The sequence below is a fragment of the Talpa europaea genome, assembly GCF_964194135.1.
Source record: "Talpa europaea genome assembly, chromosome: 1".
In the NCBI taxonomy this organism is placed as follows: domain Eukaryota; kingdom Metazoa; phylum Chordata; class Mammalia; order Eulipotyphla; family Talpidae; genus Talpa; species Talpa europaea.
Window position 1 is genome coordinate 38895842 of NC_140073.1, and position 19173 is coordinate 38915014.

At 34.3% G+C, this 19173-nt stretch overlaps 1 protein-coding gene across 7 annotated transcripts in view; it reads right to left on the reverse strand.

The window, feature by feature from the left end:
• SOX6 (SRY-box transcription factor 6) overlaps positions 1–19173 on the reverse strand; it is a 306844-nt gene that overhangs the window by 97734 nt on the left and 189937 nt on the right. For 3 of the 7 annotated variants that reach the window (XM_084254044.1, XM_084254043.1, XM_084254041.1), the window contains exons 6-7: positions 14942–15056; positions 5681–5760 (exon numbers count right to left, since the gene is read on the reverse strand). In XM_084254044.1, the coding sequence (XP_084110170.1) occupies positions 5681–5760; positions 14942–15056 (195 nt within the window). Of the gene's footprint in view, positions 1–4128; positions 4252–5680; positions 5761–14941; positions 15066–19173 lie in introns of all 7 variants that reach the window. The other 4 variants (XM_084254040.1, XM_084254039.1, XM_084254038.1 and 1 more) reach the window with 3 other exon arrangements.

Sequence of the window (19173 nt, forward strand, 5' to 3'; positions counted from 1 at the left end):
AACTACACGTAAACCCATCAAATTAAAGTGAAAATGTATTTATATTGATTTTTAAAATTTTCATATTTAATTCCTTTCATTTAGTCTACTATCCATACTATCATTGTAAGAACTGTTAAAATATTTTCTAACTAAAGCTTGGTAGACTTTGAATACTCGATAAAAAACATTCTCTGAAGCTAATGAAGACAGAAACTCTGTCTGTAACAATATTAAGTTTGTTTTCTCTAGTGATTCAGACAAGTGAGCAATCTGTCAGTAATACATTGAGTGAAATTACTTGTCTTGTAGGAATAACTGCTGACAGTCACTTTATCTCAGGGTTGACCCAAACATCTTCCTGCTGACAAACAAATTACTATGTCTAACTTTGAAAAGGTAACTAGCTTGTTTTTAATTTTGATTGGTCTTTCAGAATCCCTTACACACACACTCAGTCCCATCTTTCATTGTATTAAAAAAAAAAAGCAACAAAAGTGTTTTGGGGGGACAGCTTTGAATTAATGAATAAGAAAAAAAAAAAGGCAAAGAAGGAAAAACCCGATCATTTGGCACTAAGGAAAAGAACAGTTACTGCTTCTTTCCAAGACTGTTATGCAGATAAAACTGGTAAGTGTGTCTACCCAACATTAAGACTGGCAGTGCCGCCAGTGACTGACTGGGTGAGTGAACACATTACTGAGACAGTACTGTAGGAATTAATTTTCTTCAATAAAGTGATTTTTAAGGCTCATATATTTCACAATCTAAACATATGTCACTGTTTCATAAACAAAATAAATGGATTAAAATAATACATTACCAATATGCTGACATGTGGAGATATTTTAATTAGAAATTCTTAAGCTGTGTGATATTTAACTGCTGTATTTGCTAAAGAGAAGCATGCATCATTTAATAAGAAGGCATGAGACAGGTGTATCATTTTGCATGATATGGTACCAGATTGTGTTTAACATAAACTACAAGAATTAGACAACATTACTCCCAATTATAAACAAAACAAATTTAATTTAAGGATCTATCATAATGAAAGTAACTACATGAAATGAATCAATATGCTAAAACCACTTTTTTCACTTAAAAAAAAAGTCATACAGAGCTTAGTTTCTGAGACAGTATTTCTTGGGAAACAATCTAACATCTTGGCTATTTAAAGGCCATATTTACATGACTACCTCATTATACTGCTCCCGCAACCCTTCCTTAACATTCTTTTTGACTTACTTGAAGGACCAATGCTAACATAGCTAAGGAAAGCAAATGGCAACTGGTCTTGAAATTTATAAGGGTGAGAGAATTGGAATAAGTAGCAATATAGTATATTGTTTACTGTAGCAAGTGCCCTCTGTTCTCTAAAGGTCAAAAGCACTGTAACCTTAGAGTTACAGTTTCTGATTGTTCCCAGGGTTAAATACATTATCAAAATTAATGGTTCAAACCCCTCAACCTTCAGACATATGAGTATTCATGCCTCCATCTGCTGAACTGTTCAACTAAAAATAGCATTCTTCGGCCTTCTTTCTCCTAAATTGTGCCCCTGAGGCAAAGAAAACCATGCCTTAGTGTACACAAGCACACTGTACCAAAAAAAAAAAAAATCTTTCTTGTATCCTCTTATCTAAAAGGAGGAAAGAATTGTTTCAAATATCTATTCCCCACTTGATAACAAAAATTCAGGCTTCTAGTTTACAACTATGAATGTTGTTAAGATTCACGCAGGCTCACTATGTTAGAAGTGACAACCTTTGAAGGACAAATGAATTGTAATGTTAGGTAAAGAGGGCCAGTTCTGAACAATGCACTATGGTGTGTTTGGAAGTGGTGGGAGGTGGAGTGGTGTCAATAAGTAGGTGTCACAGGGTGCCTTTCTTCCTAAGACTCTTTGTTTAGAACTAAAACCAATTAACATAATCATAATGTTTCTTCAGTATCAACAGTTTATCATGATCATGATTGATTGTTAACAGAACTGCATATTTTAGACCGTCAAAGAGGGTAGAAAATACTAGCTAAAAAAGAAAGCAGACTTTAAAATCAACAAAGCAAGATATTAAATTTTCTCTCTACTTTTGCTTAAGATTTTAAATGTTAGGGCCTGCAGCAGTTTAGATATTGGTTTCTATTGTACTGCTCATGGATGTTCCAATAGAAATGCTTTATTCATAACAGGAAAGTTTGGGAAACCTGCCTTTTCAAAGACGGTTGATCTTTTCTAGCCAGTGTTCCATACAAGCAAACAGAGCAAATGTTTTCTGATATGCAGGATGAAGGTACCAAAAAAAAAAAAAAAAAAAAAATACAAGCAAAAGAACTAAGCAAGAAAAAACAAGAACCCAGGACACTCTAAAATGAGTTCAAAACTTAAATGGCAAAGCTATGAGGAAAACCATATCAACAGGCTCCTTATTTAGTCTAATTAAAGTAACAGATTTATGGCATATATTGTGCTCCTTGGTTAGCATTGCTACAAAACTACTCAGATAAAGCACTCCTGTATACGATGCTATGTTTTCTAGAAATGCAAAAGTAGCCAGATTTGACAGCATCAGAGGGGGTGATGATAGAGGGGAGAGAAGTCAACATAAGTAAAAAAATTAGTGAAAGAGAAAATTGGGTAGAAAATTGGCTAAGGGAAGTTACCGTACTAGAATTCACCTCAAGAGAAAATAAAAGTCAAAAAGGAAAGGAAATTTTGAATTTGTGCCAAGGCTACCTGCTTTCATATTTTTTCAAGAATTTAAAGTTCAACAAACTTACTAAATGTCATTACACAGAAAAACTTGTTCCTAAAATCAAGTTATCATTCTGTTTAGCTCTCCTCACTGTGCCAGATTTTCAGAATGTCCAGAAATATAGTACCCTCTCTACAACCAAAAGAAAGTCTTAAAAAAGAAATTCCTTCTAGGTGTATAGAAGACAGCAGATACTTTGACAGTATATGCCTGGTCATGTTTGGGTGGAAACCCCCTGTGAGCTGCATATCAAAGTAAAAGGGAAGAAAAAGGGAGACAACAAATTCTGAAACTCTTCCTTAGGCTACTCCCAAGGTGGCCTTTGATCTTGTCTTCATCTTTATTCTTGGGAGTGAACTTTATCATTTTGAAAAAAATGCAGATTCAAATGCAGAGAAGAGAATGTCAAAGGGACACTTTACTGATTACTAGTGTTTGATATGTATAAACTGGCAAAGCCAATAGGAGCCAGTTATACAACTTTGCTATATACAATTCTTTTCTTTTTTTTTTAAGTTGAATTTCCCAATATTAAATTTTATGCAGAAAGCTAAAGTGTGTTTCAATCAGAGGCAACCTGTTTCCATTCTTTCGTGGTTCAACAGATACCTGGCAATTCTCCAGTATGTGAGAGTCCCAAGGAAGAACTCCAGTGATGCAGGAGCAGAATTAAGCATGAAATTGGAGAGAGAAGGATTGGATCCCTATAGCAGAAAAGGACTTGGTTTTCAGAAGAACCATACAAGCTATCTTCTCGCAAGTGGTCAGAATATCCCACAAAAGACCAAAAAGGAACTTTATTGGAAGTTTAATCTGAATAGAATACTCTAGCAGTTTATAAAACAAAAAGCAAGTTGTCCGGTCCAAGTACCTATCCCCTCATTAGCCTGAGAAAACTGAATCAGAAAACCTGAATTAGGTAATAATTGTGATGACACCATGAATATTTTGTAGCCTTGGTTAAGTAACTTGACCTTTCTGAACCTCCGCTGTTTTTGTTTACACAAGCAGAATTTTATTTCAACTTTATGGGGTTCAGATGACATGTTCAAATGACATTTTTTATAAGTATTTAAGTTTTTTATACTATATAGCACTATACATTAAAAAGTAAAGGAGCAAGGGAAATAAAGATGGTTTTGAAGACCCCCTAATGTAAAGAATTTGCCTGAATATATAGCAATAAATAACCTAATTCACAAACATTTGTTTGGGGTTTTCCTTTTTCTTTGAAATAAATGGAGCAAAAATGAGCTTCCCTAGGAATAGGAAAAAGGGAAAGATTGCATAGTGTTTAGGTTGAGTGCTTGTCACTTGTTTAAAAAAAAAACCTAGTATATGACTGAACAATCCAGTCCCCCACCCAAAGAAGCACCAATGGAAGCATTCATACCTCAATCTGTTTGTGGTTGTAAGAATGGCCACCACCATGTTCAAAGGTGTCCAAACTCCTGCCAAAACGGTCACTTAGGCCCTTTAGCCTTGGGTTAATTTGTGGGTGGGAGACATGACCCTTCTGTTTAGTAGCATATTCAAAAAAAAAAAAAAAAAGACAAAACATAGTGTCAGAACTCATGAAATAGAACACATTTTCTAAATCCAGGGTACTGACCACAACAAAGAATAGAAAGCAGAGGTTTAGGACCCACACACTCTTTCATAGAAACTTGGTTATAGGATCAAAACATGGTACTGGTTTGTTATTTCTGGCTCTTACTCAAGAAGATAATCTGTAGCATAGCTATGGAACAAGAAGATGTAAGATTAAGTTTATTCTGAGTGAGGTTTCTTTTTAGATTTTTATCGACAATAAGTTCCAGTGTTAGTAGTGGGGAAGGTGAAGGTTTGGAAGAGAGGTAGGGTTGCTGCTCCTATTAGCAAAATTTCTAGCTCTACCACACAGTCCACAATGGGTAACATCTTCAAGACTTATTGAATGAGGCTTATGACAAAAATTATCAATATTGAAAGAAATTCTTGATTTTCAGACCCTTTGAATATGCTCAAGATCATGCTTTCATGGTAAAATATCTGTACATTTTTTATGTTCAAGTCATAAGGGAATAGTAGAGAAGACATAAAAATATCTAGTCAGATGTGACTCCCTATATTACCTAAGAAAATTCAAAAATAATCACAGTAAATGATGATAATAAAAGCTATAAACTTTCTTCTAAATTGAAACTCAAGTTATTGTGCAGTTCCACATGTTAAAATACTGAGCCATTTATTTTAAGTCTTTATTTGTTAAAACATATATTCACATGAGGTCAATTTCCCACTAAAATTTAGTGCTAGATGGCTATAAGATCACTTAGTCCTTTTGTAAACCCTTCATTTAACTGTGAAGAAAATAAGGTACAAATGAATTTGTATTCCCCTTCTAAACACTTTCTCTCTGAGTTAAGATTTACAAATAAAGAATAGTAATTGAGAAATTAGTCAGACACCATAACCGGACTTTTAACCCTGGGAAGGATAATCATACATATATTCAATAGCAATGTGGTTTACATTTTACCAAGTATTAAAGTAACTTAAAAATAACAGCTCCCTTTTCTATTAGTTGCAAGAAGGAAAATATCCAACATTATTTCCTGTTTTGATGTTTATATACAAAAGCTAATCTAGAAACAAATATGAAAGAATGGAAAATTTATAAAGAAAAACATATCCAACAACCAGCCATAAAAAATTGTAAAGGCATTAACTCATCTGATAGAGAATATATAGCACTAAGTTATAATGTCACTTTTCCTTGAAAAGCATTAAAACTGGCCATTTCTCTACTATTTGCAATATGGTAGGTACATAAGGTGTTAATCCTTCTAAGCTATGCTTAAAAAATTATTTAACATTCAGACCATTATTTAGCATACAGCTGGTTAGCAATTTTCCACTAAAGTACTGGCTCATATCCCACATTTTTTTCTTCTGGCACTTACCTGGAGCTGTAAAGGGCTGAGTCCAGAAGCAGCAGCAGCTGCCATTGTTGATGGAATGAACTGTACGGGGTAGTTATCACCTGTCGGAAAGAACAATGCAAACAGGTTTAGACAATGCAGAGGGAATCGCAATCGACAAGTACAAACATGGTCCTTGGATTGCCTGAGCTTTACAACATTGCTCTAAGCCCAAACATCTGCAGAAACAAAAGGCTTAGTTGGGCACAGACTTGCAGTGTTGCTTTGGAACTTTTTGTTAACAGATAGCTGGTAGGCAAACTGGCAAAACATGAATGTGATGTTAAAAAAATTAAATGTGCAATTCAAGCATGTTCACTCCATTACAAATCTTGTAATACATCATTTTTTTAGGAGTAAAAAAATATCTTAAAGCCAGGCTGACACTCAGTTCACTGAGAAAGCATTAGGGCTTTTTATCAGAACAACAAAAGTTTTGGCATGGTAGGCAAGGCAGAGTATTAAAGTCCAAAAAAGATTATAAGTTACTGATTGTCCATAACTCTACACTTTATTCTGCAAAAAAAGAAAAAGGAAAAACATTTAAATGCCTCCTCTTCAATGATAGGGATGAGAATAAAACTAAGCTTGTCCACCAACATTCTGCCTGGTAGCCCAAAAAGAGTATTTTTCTGGACTATCTTCTGGTGGAAACTAGCACAGAATCATGCACACTAGGCACTTATCACTTATTTGTTGATGATGATTTGGTTAACTAATCACACATTTTACGTGAGATATCTGTATTAAAAGTCTGGCAGAGATTGAGCAAGGCTCAACAGATAATCAATATGACACTGCAATGTGTTTCTGACTCCAGCTCCATCCTAAACAGAGGAACTGAAATACTTCCTGTGACCTGTGAACACCAGATATGTGCAGTGACCTGAAGAATCAAGGGAAAGTAGAGAAATGTACTGTGATAGTGGTAACTGAAATCAAAATTAATACTTATGTATAAATTACACAATATCAGTGATTTAATGGAGTATCACTTTGGCTTCAGCTTCTTATTGAAAGTCAGTGTTATGTACTATCTCTAGGCTATATTTTAATAGGCTGTTCCTTCACACATTTTTGACATTTATAATAATCATGCTATTTTGCATGAACTTTCCACACTGAAATCTGAATGTATTAATGAAGAGACAGTGTAGGAAAAAAAAGCACAGTGATAAAGGTAGTCAACTGGAAGGCAATAAACCTTTTTTCTGCATGGACACTAGTACCTGGAGCCTTCTGGTGCCCCTGGTTCCTTGGAACTCATCCTGCTTGCCACATGAAGTGCTACTCAGCTGGCCCAATGTAAATGTTAAGTCGCTTTCACTTTTAACAAATTGTTAGCTTCTAATCTACACAGTCTCTTTGCATCATATCCATAATACCTCATCAGACCATTGAGCACAGTGTGTGCTTGTACACAGTCCAGTAACAATTGGCTTCTGATTGCATATGGAGCGCTGCTACAATGCATTCACTAACACTATATTGTGCTGGTCTCCTATGGAGTAATGTTCAAAATATCTGATCTTGTTTTTCCCCTTCCATGAGGTTGATTTTGGTTTGCAGTACTACATGAGCTTTTTTAAAAAGACAACTAGACCAAATTATTTTTTATAGAAAATGACTGTCGCTTTATGCTTAAATAATTCTACTGATCTTCCTGATATTTAACTAAATTATCTCAAGAAAGAATATCCTAATCTAAGTCAAATAATATTTCTTTGGTCGATATCTTATCAGGTTAAAAAAAATCACAAAACGATGCTGAATTAATGATGCTTCAAAAATAGGGGGAAAAATCACCATTCCAATCATCAACATGGACTGCCTCCCGGAACATTTTAGAGCTGTTCTTTCTTTAAATATCATGCATTATTCATACTAACTCTAAACCACAAACCCCCTCCCTGTAAGTTTAATACCAGTTGCTTTATTTGTACTAAAACATTTTTCATGTCAAACATATTTAAAAAAATCAAACTCTAAAAGAATTCCCTGGGGCACTCCTTTTTTCATAGCTGTCATGCTTCTATGCTATGAAATAGCTGATTTTTTTTATAGTTTTTGGCTTGCCAGTTAATTTATTACTATCTCTACCACACCCTATAGTACTCTCCAGCTCACCTGCTGGCTACAAACAGCTTTCTTTCCACTGCTGACAAGCATATTTTTTAAAACGTTCTTAACCTTTCTGCTGGCTTGAATCTGTATCTCTGAAGATAATCTTTAGAAAGCTATTTCTCCAGAACACATCATTGTATCAATACTAAAAGTAAAAATGAATACATTAGAGCAACAGAGTATATTACATAAAATGACTAGGAGAGAAATGAAAAGTCAGGGGAGGATAAGGGTAAACAAGAGAGGGGTGTTAAAAACAGAAAAGAAAAATGCAAGGAAGAGAGAGATTACAGGTACTGTGAAGTTTACTTTTTTTTAATAATAAAGTTACAGCACCCTGGCCCCTTAATTTTCTCTGCCTAAGAGTCAATCAAGAAAAATTTCTCAGTGACTGAGTTGGCAAAGATTCAGTCAACATGTTGTAGCAATTTTTTTCAAATTTGTCTCTGGATGTGAAATGCTTGCGTGAGGAACCATTCTTTTTAAATTTAAACAAAGGAAGATGAAGCTTGTCAGAACAGGTTGGTCTTAGACACTACTGTAATCTGGCCCTTGTTACCTCTAGTATAAGAATACAACTTCCAAATGCCAATTTAGGAAATAATGCCCATTCCGTAAATCCATCTTTCCAGCCTTCTAGTTTTCCCAACTGACTACTTTTATCTGAAGATTATACAACAAATACAAAACAGGATTTAAAACCTATGGAAAATTTGCTTGAATTCAATTTCACTTGTCAGAATAGACAACATTCTTTTGGAATTAAAGCAACTCCATAGCAAGAGTGCCTGAATGAGAGAAAGTAGATGTTTAAATTATCTGGGAAACTGAAATGAAGGCGAAACTTGTTAAAACTTAAACATAGTAAAAGGGGGAGCTTGTGCTAAGAACTTAGAATCTATTGACTCAGGCTACTTCCTCTAGGAATACTCCTAGTTTGTATAATGTAGATATAAATTTACTTTTACCAAAAAGTCAAAAATCTATGTGTAAATATCTACCCATTTACTTTGATTTTACAGAACGACAAGGGCTGGGATAGTTATAGTCTTCTCATAATATTAACTTCAGACATTAATCTATTGAGGAAACACTTTAGGTTGGGTAGAGTAGAAAAATGCATTAAACTAGGAGACAGGACTCAGAGATTCTTCAATCACTGTTCAAAGTGGGACTCCAGTCTCATACCTTATTTCCAACCATAAAAAACAGAAGAAAAATGTAATACTTGACCCTTATTTTTCACACATTATTATGTGCTAGCATCATAGGATGATAGTGAATTATTTAAGGTATCAAACAATCTATAGATACACCCCACTTTTATGAGTTATTGTCATTCTTGCTACACTATGGAAATATTTCAATCCCAATCACTAATAAAGACTTGGGCATGTCACTTTGCAACTTGCTTTGTCATATGTATTCAGAACAGCAAAAGTTTACAACTCTTCTACATTCTGAAGGAATGCCATAACCAAATCTGAATTTATCTGAGACATTACACTGCAGCAAAAGTTAGAGGGTATAGACAATACATTTACAATCCTCCAAATAAATCATAACTATATATATATATATAGTGTATATACATGTGTTTGTGTGTTTGTATGTGTGTATATATATATATATATATATATATATATCTCTCCAAACAAAGTGTACTGAATTAAATACTAGCTGAAACATAGAATTAAAAAGAAGCATTAGGTAACAATTGCACATCAACAAATTAAACGACCTTAGAATAAATGGACAAATTACTTCCAAAACACAAATTACCTAAACTGCCTCAAGAAGAAACAGAAAATATAAACAGTCCTTTAATGAGGAAAGAAATTTTAGAAAATAATGAGAAGGCATCTACTTACACAGAAAGACCTGCCACTGTTAAAATGCTAATAGTATCCAAAATAATCTACAGATTCAGTGAAAACTCTAGCAAAATTCCAACAATCTTTTTACAAAAATGGAAACGCTGATCTATAAATTTATATGGGAATTTCAAGGGCCCCCAAGAGCCAAAAACAATTTGGAACACTAAAAATGAAGATTAAAGTTAAAAGAGTCATACTTCCTGACTTCAAAATTTATTACAAAATTGTAGTATTGGGCCTCCCTGGTGGCACAGGGGTTAAAGTCAGCACTATCAAGCTATCACCAGCCACTGCAGCATGAGTTTGATCCCTGTCCAGGGAGCTAATCCACTTGGCACAGCAGATTTCTCCTGTCACACCCGCTCTTCCCTTCAGCAGTGTATTTCAGTAGATCCACCTATTCTGCTCCCCACTCTGTCTCTGGTGAATGTTCTCACCCTATGCACCTCTGGCCTACACCCCAGCTCTTATATGCACAAATAAATAAAAATAAGTATTTAAAAAAAACTAAGTTTTTGTATTCATAAATAAAATAAGTCTTTTAAAAAAACCAAAGTTGTAGTATTCAAAACAGAATTGTACTGGCATAAGGATAGATAAGATAGCTACATAGATATAGATATGAAACAGATAAAGTGCCTAGAAGTAAACCCTCACATGTATAACTAATTGACTTTTGACAACTATGTTATGACCATTCACGGGGGAAAAACATCTTGTTAACAAATGGTACTAGAAAAACTGAATATTCACATGTAAAATAATGACATTTTATGCTTACTTTATAGCACATTAAACACTGATTAAAATAAGATATAAACTTAATAACTGAAACCTATAATACTCTGAGAAGAAAACCTAGAGTAAATCTTTCTGACCTGGCAATGATTTCATACGATACCGAATGCCCGGGTAACAACAACAAAACTAGATAAATTGGAATTAATCATAATTAAAAACTTTTGTGTTTCAAAGGATACAATTTAGTGGAAAGGCAACCTAAAGAAGGAAGAAAATATTTGCAAATCATATCTCTGGTAAGAGATTAATGTCTGGAATATATAAAGGACTCCTGAAATTCAAGAATAGAAAACTAAACAAACCAATTTTAAAATGGCCATTTCTCAAACAGACATTTCTCAAAAAATATATAATCCTTCAATAAATACATGTAGAGAGGCTTAAAACCATTAATCATTAGGGCAGTGGAAATCAAAACCACAATGGTTCACTACTTTGCACTGACTAGAATAGCTATATAACTTTTTAAATGGAAAATAACAAGTGTTGATGAGTTTATGGAGAAATTGGAACTCTCCTGCTTGTTTATGTGGATGTAAAATGGTGCAGCCTCTGTGGAAGAGTTTGGCAGTTTTTCAAAAATTTAAACATAGGATAATCATATGAGCCAACAATTCCACTCATGTGTTTATATGTATGTATATATTTATATCCAAAAGAACTGACAGCAGGGATTCAAACAAATATTTGTGAATCAATATTCACAGAAGCATTTTCACAATGGTTAAAAAGTAGAAAAACTCAAGTGTCCACCAACAGATGACTAGATAAGCAAACAGATACATGTACAAATGGGATAAAAATATTCAGCCATAAAAAGGAATGACCTTTTTTTGATAGATGTTATAAGAATGGGCCTTGAAAACATTATGCTTAGTAATATAAATCAGACACAAAAGAACAAATATTGTATGATTCATTTTACATGAAATAACACTAATAGGCAAGTTCATAGAGAAGAATAATATAACAAAGGTTAATAGGGGTCAGGAGTAGGGGGATAGGGAGAGTAATTGTTTAATACCTACAGAGCTTTTGTTGGGAATGATAGTAACTTTGGGGTACAAAATAATGGTAATGGCTACATAACATTACAAATGTATTAATGCCAACAAAGTTGTACATTAAAAATGGTTAGATTATAAATATTGTATTTAGTATTTATGTATTAGCAGTCATGTATATTTTACCACGATATTTTTAATAGAAACATTAGATAAGGGATAATCAGACATCTCAATCAAATGCTCAGTTTTGGGATCACATTTCTAATCAATAAGGTTGAAATTTAATGTCAAATTTACCATTTCACAGTCAGATTTTACCAATAAACCTAGGGCAGAATTTGCAAAGAATTTTCAGACATTTTAACAAATTTAATCTCCATACCACACTGAGCAGTGGATAAATCATGACATTTTCTTTAGATTACAAAAAATACAAAGCTCAGCAAGGTTAAATGGCATGTCAAGTAAGAATTTAATAAAATAATTCACATAAAATATTTAGCACAGTGTTTGGCACAAAAGTAATTATTAAGCAAGCTTTAGATATTATCATATTACAACTAAGAAATGAATGGAGAAGCCAGGAGCAAGTAGCATCTCCTAGGAAACTTCAAGGGGCTGCACTAGCAGCAATCATGTGAAAAATTCCAACTACGCAAAATACATGGGTCAACTGCATGATCTCTGGCGAACGAAGGAGACTATGCATTGTTTTTATTTTACTGGCAATGCAATCTTGATCTGACATTCTATGCAAGAGGCTCAATCTTTTAATTATTTCAAATATAGATGTCCAAATGTATTTATCTTATCCTGAATTGCTGTTTCTCTCAGTATATGATGTGAAAGAGCAAAGCAACCACAATTCTGTGGTTTACATTCTGGGTCCTGATGCGCTCCTTCCTAGAAAGATGTCTCAAAATATAGAACTAGTAAAATAATTAGGGGTTAAAGATCAATTAAGCTAATTCTAAAGAGACTGATTTGTGTGCTTCCCTGAAACTGTACCATCCTTTGCAGGCAGTATGTCACCTCAACAACCCACCAAAGTGGGAGAACTTGTTTGGTGTTCACTGAATACTGGGCCATTAAATGTCCAGAGCAATGGGTTAAATTATCTGAAGGGGAGAAGGTACATAAACTTAAATATATTTGTTTTGATTATCCTTGTATGGATTCAGGAGCAGTCAAGAGTGATAGTAAATATCACTCTTGCCCTCTCAAAACCAAAGTGGTCCTTGCACTCTGGAAATCAAGACAATTACTCAATTCCAAAGTGTTTAGAGGCACAAACACTGTGGGAATTGTAGGATTATTTTAGCTATGGAAAGCTAGAAAAGGACAAAAAGGCAAGCCATTTATTTCGTAATTTATAGTGCTTGCTCATTCTCTTATTTGGTGAACAAAAATAAAAGGCTAGGCCAGTCACCATTTCAAGGTTTTTTATATGTGACAAACCTACTGACTATTAAAAATTTAGTCATTTTCGCACATGTTTTCAAAGTAAAATGATCATACAGCTCATTTGGAGCACAAGATTTTTGTCCTAACTCAAATCCATTAGTATATTTCTCTCCCAATTCAGGGAACAAGAGTAAAACTGCATGGAATAAGTCTCCTGGATGTGTAATTTCTCTACTAATAGCATAAAAACATGTAACTTTAATCCATTTAAGTTTAATTGTGATATGCATTGAAGCTTGGACAAAGTATTAAAGAATAAGAGTTGTGGTTAACTAAATTTTCTGACATAAATTATGGGTGAGCTTTTTCAAAACAGCCTTGCTTGTGATGAAAAATCATCCTACGTATCCAAATCCATTGCCCTTACTTCACCAACAAGGTTTAACTAACATAACCAAATATAAGGTTGTTACCCCAGGACACTACCCTATACTGCACTTTAGGCATTCAATAGAGATAACTTACTCCTGCCTCATACTGTCCCCATATTGTCTCTATACTTTGCTCAGTTACATATTACATTCTCATTGATATTGTTTGAAAAGATTTTTTTAATAGTCACAAATTCATTGAACATATAACAATATCTTCCCCCCCATGAAAATCAGCACTATTGTTTTAACAAAATTAAGTAACATATTAACCTTGTTGATGTTTATGTTTAATAGAAAATAAGGCTCATACCTGATTTTGAAAAGTGAAGAATTATAATTTAAAAATACGGAAATTAAATAGACAGTTTCCAAATATAATACATTTAAATAAAAGTAATGACTTATAATCAGGATAAACCATTAAGTTTAGTTTACATCAATGCCTCAAAGGGAGATATAGTTCCAAAGAAATATTTCAAAACTCGAGTTTTACCTACAAGAGGGATTCTCTACCAAATGCAATAATAATTGATGGCAACATGCAATAAATATAGATGATAAAACTAAATACATTTGTTTTTATGCTATTTCATTAGCCTTACTGAAAATTTTAGAATCTTGATTTATATTTTATTATTTCTTTAAGCATATTAAAATGCCTTTGTTCATTTTCTACACCCAATATACAAAGAAACCACTGCAGTCAGATGTGGTGGTTAATATAATCAGGTTAATATATTTAAAAGAACTTGACACAGAAATTATTAATGAGTAGAACAAGGTCACTCCTTCTGAGCTGAGGTCACTTACAAAGAATGCACAAATGAAATTAAGGTTGACTTTTATTTACTTGACTATCTTCTTACATTGAATTCCTTTGGCAACATATCTTTAAACATTTAAAACACTGTTTACAAGGAGACTCTAAAAGAAGCTTCAAACCATTATGCCCCTAATTGAATTCCCCAGGAGTCCAGTAAACTCAGAGGAATAAAGAAAAATCATAACATTTACTAAATCATTTCAAAACATATTTCACTTCAAGGTTATGTGACCTGTTTTTTGAGGTTCAAAGATGAATGAGAAAATATTACTGAACGCTTCATTATTTAGACTAAAATCAAAAAGAATTTTACCTATTAGTGGTAAGCTAATTAAATCAGTCCAGTTTTAACTTTGCTTCCAAGACAAATTAGACAACAAACAATGACAACATTTTAGACTGTCTGTGACCAGCTCTTCCAGAGCATAAAAGCTCTCAGGAAGAAGAAAATACCTTTAACCAAAGACAATTATTCACAGTAAATGTATGAGAAATAGCTGGACAAAAATCTGTAGTCTCAGGGCAGGTAGCATTTCACCTGTGAATTCAGAACAAACTCAAGTGAAAGAAGAAAAAGTAAAAGTTTTTAGCAACCAATTAATTTATCAATATTCCTTCCCAATTAACTTCCCAATTCTAATCTCACATTAAAATAAGCTTTTATGTTATTTTTATTCATATGTCCTTCATATGCACCTCTGTTATTGTGACTACTAAGCAAAACATGTGGATTTTAGCATTTCCAAAAGAATGTTAAATCTCTCTCTACTTACCTGGTTTGTATGTTATTCCAGGGGGGAAGAGGAATCCCTGTTGGGCTGCAGCAGCTGCTGCCAGGGTCCGCTGGTCATGTGGAAAAATTGGGATCATGAGCGGAGGCATGTGACCCTGAACCTGCTAAACAGAAGAGAGCCTATGATCAGACAGAGAGCAAATGTATGCCAAGAATATTTGTTTTTCACTCCTGGTATTCCAGTACCTAAACAGCCACCCAGTTCTAACCTCATCCCAAAACTGTTCCTTGAGAAAATCCACCCAATTCCTTCTCCGAGATTCCATTAGCACACCAAGGGCATAAACTCATTGTGAATTTGCCTCATCCATGCTTCCACTAAATTGTACTTAATGGTTTTCTTTTATCTTGACTTCTTTCCTTCCTTTTTTTTTTTTTTTTAAACAAAGAACTGGAAGAAACAGGCTGCCTCTGATACTGTACAATGTTCAAAGGCTTTGCCCTTTCACCTGCTTTGCATTCTGTGCTTTATTTTGAAAATGATATTTAGTATCCTTGGTCAGAAAATAATGTCTAATTGTTATGTATTCCAAAAGCAGTATCTTGTATCTTATTTCAAAGCCTCTCTACATTATGTTAAACATATAGCTGTTCAGATTTAAGGCCACTACATCTTGGTTTCCAATTAAACTAATATTCTTTGCCATGCACACCTCGATGTAACATATAAATTGCTTGTCTGGCTAAGCAGTTTTACAGCTTTATGCACTACCATGTAGCTCAGTAATTATGGAGTTGTATTCGGAGAGCATTTCATAATAAATCCTACTATATCAAATTTCATTTGACCTCAATAAATGTATCAAAGAGCACAAAAATGCAAAATAGAAAATCTTCACTCTATATCAGTATTTGTATTCCATATAAAGAAAATAAGAGCTATGACAGAATCATGCCTGTGAAAATCACATTTTAATTTCCTAGTTCCCTTCTTTACTCTATGCATGCTGCCCTGAATCTAGGATAATGTCATAGGAATGTCTTGTCATAGCTTTTGGGGCTTGATATTATAAGTTGAACTATAGGACTTCTGTTATTTAAACATCGAAACTAAGATATACTAACAGAATGATCCTTACATTCAAACTGGGTCTTTGGTCTCTTTACTATATAAAAGGACGACAAAAATCCCAATTTAAGATACAAACCTCTACCAGTAATTCTACCAACACCAAACCCTTCCCCCACTTAAATTCCTAAATCTTCTCTTTAGGCAAAATTCCATATAGTAGCTGATGACCCTGTTTAAATAGCACCAACTTGCCTTGTCCTGTCCCTGTTGCCTCCACAGCCAGGGACATAGTGCAAAAATGCTTCTGTGTGGGTCTAAGAGGTTTCATTTACCAACAGTTTTTCTCTAGGGAAAGCCCTAAGATGTGGGTTAATAAAGGGCAAGCAAAAAATAAACACTTTACAGTATTTTTCTGAATTCATTTCTCAGGAAAATCAACTTATAATAAAAAGGTCTTTGTGCAATTACTACCTTGCCAGTGGGGCGTGAAAGAAACTAGCTTTGGGCAGCTATTTCTTCCATTTTAGCTGAGGTAAGCCCAAGTTTTGTACATTAGAGTACAAACTTAGCCTGCTTAAATTGGAGCTGATCCCCTAGTGCCCAGGTCTTGCCTTTAACCCTGAAGGAAAGCACTAGGTTTGCTGTTCAACTCCAGCCTGTTGTGACCTGATACAAACCTGAAGTGTCTAAGATGAAGCCACCATTCTGTCAAAAAATAAAACACAATATTTTTGTGGGTGACTATTGCTTAGTGCAAGAGTCAGTGTTTCATGTACTTCTAGAAATATGGACCTAGCATGAACCTAGAACCTGGCACAATGAGATGTCTAGGTTAATCATATTTATTTATTCTTTCTTTCATTTAACAAACTTCAAGTAATTATTACATGTTAGGGGTCTGGAGTAGTAACTTAAAAAAATAGGGGCCATGAGCTTAAGAGAGAGAAACTATAAGATTCTGTAAGTATTTGAAGGAATGACATATAAAAGAAGAACCAAACGAAGTCTGAGTGGTTACAAATGGCAAAACTAGGTTCAAAAGAAAGAGATTTGGGGGAAGTTAAATGAAAAGAATTATTAGCCCAGCAGCAGTAATCAATAAATTGCAGGACAAAGTATATAAGGAAAGGGGGCAGAAGACACTGTCAAAGCAATAATAAGGATGGAAGCATAGAGTTGAAATGGAGCTTAGAGAAGACCTAATCTAGCAGTTCTCAAAGTGTGTGGCTCCTGGTGAGCAACATCAGCAGCACCTGAGAATTGTAGGAAAGCAGATGACTTGGCTTCCAGACCTATGATTCAGACATGCTGGAGGTTGGCGCCAACAATATAAATTTTAGACTAAATTTTAATCTAAAGCAGTGATCCTCAAACTTCAGTAGACATCAAAATCAACTGAAGAGTTTCTTATAGAAAACCAAAGATTGCTCAATTCCATCCTCTCAGTTTTTGAATCAGTGGATCTAGGGTGGGAAGTTAAAAATATAATAACAAAGTTCCCTGGTGGACTGGTACTGCTATTTCAGGGACCATTCTTTGAAAAACACCAGTCTAATACAAACCTTACCATTTAAACATAGAGAAACAGGTGGCTAGGGAAAGAAAATCTACAAGCCAGCAGTCACACTGCCTATGACAGAGTTGAATCTAGAGTCTAGAACTGCTAATCACATTGCTTAGTGTTTTTTTTTCCTTCTATCACATGAATGTCAATGAAGAAAAGAGAGAAATCATATGTGGACACTCTTTTGACAGAGAAAATCTAGAGGACATCAATTGAAAATAATTTTGTATTTCAGAGGTGTATTATTGAAGGTGACTCTGGAGTGTGAATACTATGAACGTATTAGACCCTTCTCTCTTATTTTGTACCCTGAACAATTTGCTGTCAAATCTACTGTCATTAATTCCAATAATTTATTATAATATATTCATCCAGCAATTATCATTTAACTCCAAATGATGAAAATATACTTCTTTTAGGTAAAACAATGCCAAGAAAATTCCAAGTGCCCTTTACTAGAGACAAGACAAACATACAATGGTCAGTAGAAACCAGGCTGAGAGAAGATAATGTCTATACTTTTTAGTACTACATTATAATTAGCATGAAGTCACCTTTGGTTAATGAGATAAGGAATATAATATTTGTGATAACAATTACTTGACTGAAAGTTTTATAAATTTAAATTTACATGTAGCTGTAATAACTAGTACAGAGAAATCTCATGTACTCTTTACCTAGTTTCCCCCAGTGATAACATCTTGCAAACCTATGACACAGGCAGGGTTTTGACATTGACAAAATCCAATAATCTTACTCATATTTTTCCAGGGTTAAGTTATTTTCAAGGAATTATGTGTCTTTAAAACTAAAGATCTCTAGTCTTTAAAACAAAAGGTAATAATTCTATGAATACTTCCAACCAACATCTTTTATAGAAACTCACTAATATGGCCCAAAGCAAATAATACAAGTGGAAAATATAAATTAAAGGAACAATTCCTCCCTTTCCTTGCTTTCAAATTATTGTACTTGCTAGAAGATTACTGATCTACGGTGAGACAAAGGTGGAAAGTTAGGGTAAGGTAGGGGGAGAAAGATAAGGAAAGACAGTTCGGTAGCACCCAAGAATCACATAAACATCCCAAATATTTTCCTCCTATGGAAGTTGTGAATTGAGTTCATTGCACTATCAGCGCAAGGGCAGATAAAAAATATTCTGGAGATACAGAAAAGCCCCACCCTGCTTGGAAGAATGTAAGTCCTCCTTCCCTCTTCCTCTCATCATCTTATTTCCATCTGGTGACATGCCAGGAAAGGCAGTCACATTGTAAACAGCAACCTCCAGAAATTTTACTCAAAGAATAAAAAAAATAATAAAATTCCTCTCACTCTATCAAAGAGTGACCAGTCTCCACATGTCTTTTCAAAAATAAGTTATCAAAATTTCAAATAGCCTATTTTTCTTAAAAGTGTAGCTTTCTTGAACATAGACTTGAAGCAAACAGCAGGGAAGGGGGAGGGAGGGGGAGGGAGAGGAGGGAGGGAGAGGGGTCACAAGGGGGGAGGGCCGAGCACAGGGACTATGGAGACAATTCACGGGTGCTGTGATGGTGGGAGAACTGCAGAGGTGCCACCGGAGGGGAGAACAATGATGTCAGAAAATGAATTAATTCTATGTATTTAAAAACATATA